The sequence below is a fragment of the Bombus impatiens genome, unplaced genomic scaffold (assembly GCF_000188095.3).
Source record: "Bombus impatiens unplaced genomic scaffold, BIMP_2.2 scf_3087, whole genome shotgun sequence".
NCBI classification, from domain to species: Eukaryota; Metazoa; Arthropoda; class Insecta; order Hymenoptera; family Apidae; genus Bombus; species Bombus impatiens.
In genome coordinates this window covers 2,227-4,605 of record NT_179506.1, presented here as the reverse complement: position 1 = coordinate 4,605, position 2,379 = coordinate 2,227, and the positions used below count along the sequence as shown (strand labels likewise).

General features: G+C 33.4%; 1 protein-coding gene across 1 annotated transcript in view; it reads right to left on the bottom strand.

Annotated features, from left to right (window-relative positions):
- Window positions 1-499: 499 nt before the first annotated feature.
- Window positions 500-2,379, bottom strand: part of LOC100749776 (fatty acyl-CoA reductase 1-like) — a 4,012-nt gene continuing 2,132 nt past the window's right edge. The window contains 7 exon segments of the mRNA XM_033324483.1: window positions 500-644; window positions 716-915; window positions 918-1,023; window positions 1,110-1,295; window positions 1,577-1,760; window positions 1,998-2,245; window positions 2,345-2,376. Coding sequence (XP_033180374.1) covers window positions 566-644; window positions 716-915; window positions 918-1,023; window positions 1,110-1,295; window positions 1,577-1,760; window positions 1,998-2,245; window positions 2,345-2,376 — 1,035 coding nt within the window. The 3' untranslated portion in view covers window positions 500-565.

The following is a 2,379-nucleotide window of genomic DNA, read 5'->3' as shown; positions in this document are numbered from 1 at the left end:
AAATAATATTTTATCCAGCATAAATGCCACATCTAGTTTGTATTTCTTTGACTGTATCATATATTTTAACGCCGATTGGTCAAGCAACTACAAGGTTCATGAGCAAACAACTTGAGAACCAAAGTGAGCCTTTAGAGCAATTGAAGGATTCTTAAAAATGATTTACTTTAGCACTATTATATTTTAAAATATATTTATTTTCTACCATCATTGTTTATTGCTCAGTAGACTTTCCAATAGTAAATTATTATTGTCAACGAATAACTATCTCGTAACTTTTGTTTCATGAAGAATGATAAAGGATTTTGTCATTATAATGTTGTCTTTATAATGCAAAAATGTTCATATTCAGTGAGCAGATGAATTGCTTACAGCTCTGAAATCATGTGCGTATAAATAACTGCATTCTTATTAAAACATTATAGAAAAAACAAGCAATGTCATAAATGGATTTATTTAGAAAGGGACGAGTGAAAAGGCCAAATGAAAAGGCTGTTGCATCCCTTTTTCATAAAATTGAATTTGTATTCCTCTGGTTTAAACAGAAAAAATAAGGTTCGAATAGTCAGTACACGATACAGTATACTATCCATAGTAAGATCATTATACCGGACATTTTAGTGATCTGGTGTATCCAGTACAACCTGAAATAACCGAAAATAAATGTATTTATATTAGTTCCTATTTTTTTATACGAAGATACTTTTATATGCACCTTGATAACCATTGTCGGGCTGCTGACTTAAACTCTTGTTTCTGAATAAATTTCCTAATTCCCATCAGGTAAATTGCAACATACTTCTCCCAATTCATAGCCCGTAAATCTAGTTTGACCATATCGCCGTCGTTCAAAATTTTCACTTTTCTCACTAAGTCAGAACAATTATCCCTTTGGAAAGTCCATTCGTGCATGATTTTCTCACTAAGTCAGAACAGTTATCCCTTTGGAAAGTCCATTCGTGCATGATGAAATATGCTATCATTGTAAACAGCTTATTGCCATTTAGGAGAAGTTTCATCATTCTGAAATATCAGTTTTACTTTTATTATAGATGAAGACAGAGATTTCCCCATTTTTCTCGTAGCATGAGAATCGATAGAATACTCACATTGGTTTACTACCTCGGAGTCTTAAAAATATATCTATGACGAACGCAGGCAAAACATGCGGAATTATACTCCGAACCTGGTAAATATATCTATTAGCTATCATTGGACAACCCGGGTACCATAGCGTATCGTTCAGTGGCGTTTCTGTGCTACATTTCACAATGGCATCTCTCATCTGACCCCATCTTGCCAATTGAAACAATTACATTGTATTATTAATTAATTGAAATACGCTTAAAGTAAAGTTTATTGTTATCCGTGTATCTCAGCAAATATTATGCAATCTAAATAAGTATTACATTACATCACTATCTTCCTAAATTAACGTATTGAGATCAAAATCGGACTTTCGTATTCTACGTTTGTGTGCGCTTCCATTGTTCACCTTACTTAAATAAACTGAAACTTATGGAATACTCTAACAATCGAATTACATTACTAGAAAAAAATTCGTAATAAAAATTACTTAAAAGGGCATGCGTTACTCGTGCAGTTGTAAACTTTAACTTCATGATCTCTATGTAACGTGACATGCCATGCAGTACATATTATCATGTCGACTACGAAATCCACAGGCACTATATCCGATATTGCATCTCTCCTACCTCGTATCGCTGTTGCACATCCTCTGCCGATTAGCATAATGGTACCTGGTAACATTAAATTCGTTTAGAAATTATTTGTGAATTTTGATTACCAGAAATGTAGCGCTAAATAGATTGGTAAGAATTCTCGTAATTGTGAGCAACAACAAATTTGAACTATAATAATGATGATTAAGTGGAGAGCCTCTCATTTATCCTCTCACAAACAAATCGATTAACTCCACTTTTAGGAAATGTAAGGAGTATTGAAAAATTACTGTCGGAAAAGATCTATGAAAATACTTGTTAATGCAGAAATATTCTCTATCCAACCAGGACATGGTTCTTGCAAAGAGGCACCAACTATGCTTGGCCGTACTATCGCAACTGGCAGATCTTTGCACTTGCTTGCTACAATCTGCTCTGCTAAATTCTTACTGAATGTGTATGTGTTTGGATAAGTTTTTAAAATCTTTTTTTCTATTTCGATGATGGACGATTTGTCGAATTGGTCACATATATCGATCACCTCCGAAGGTTTCAAGCTCGTACTGCAAAGTCGATAATAAGTGAACGTATTATTTACGTTATAATTATGTATATAACATTCGTAGATCATGGAACAACGTTTACGTATAACTTATTCTTACGTATAAACTTTTTCCCCAATCTCATGTAGATTAGC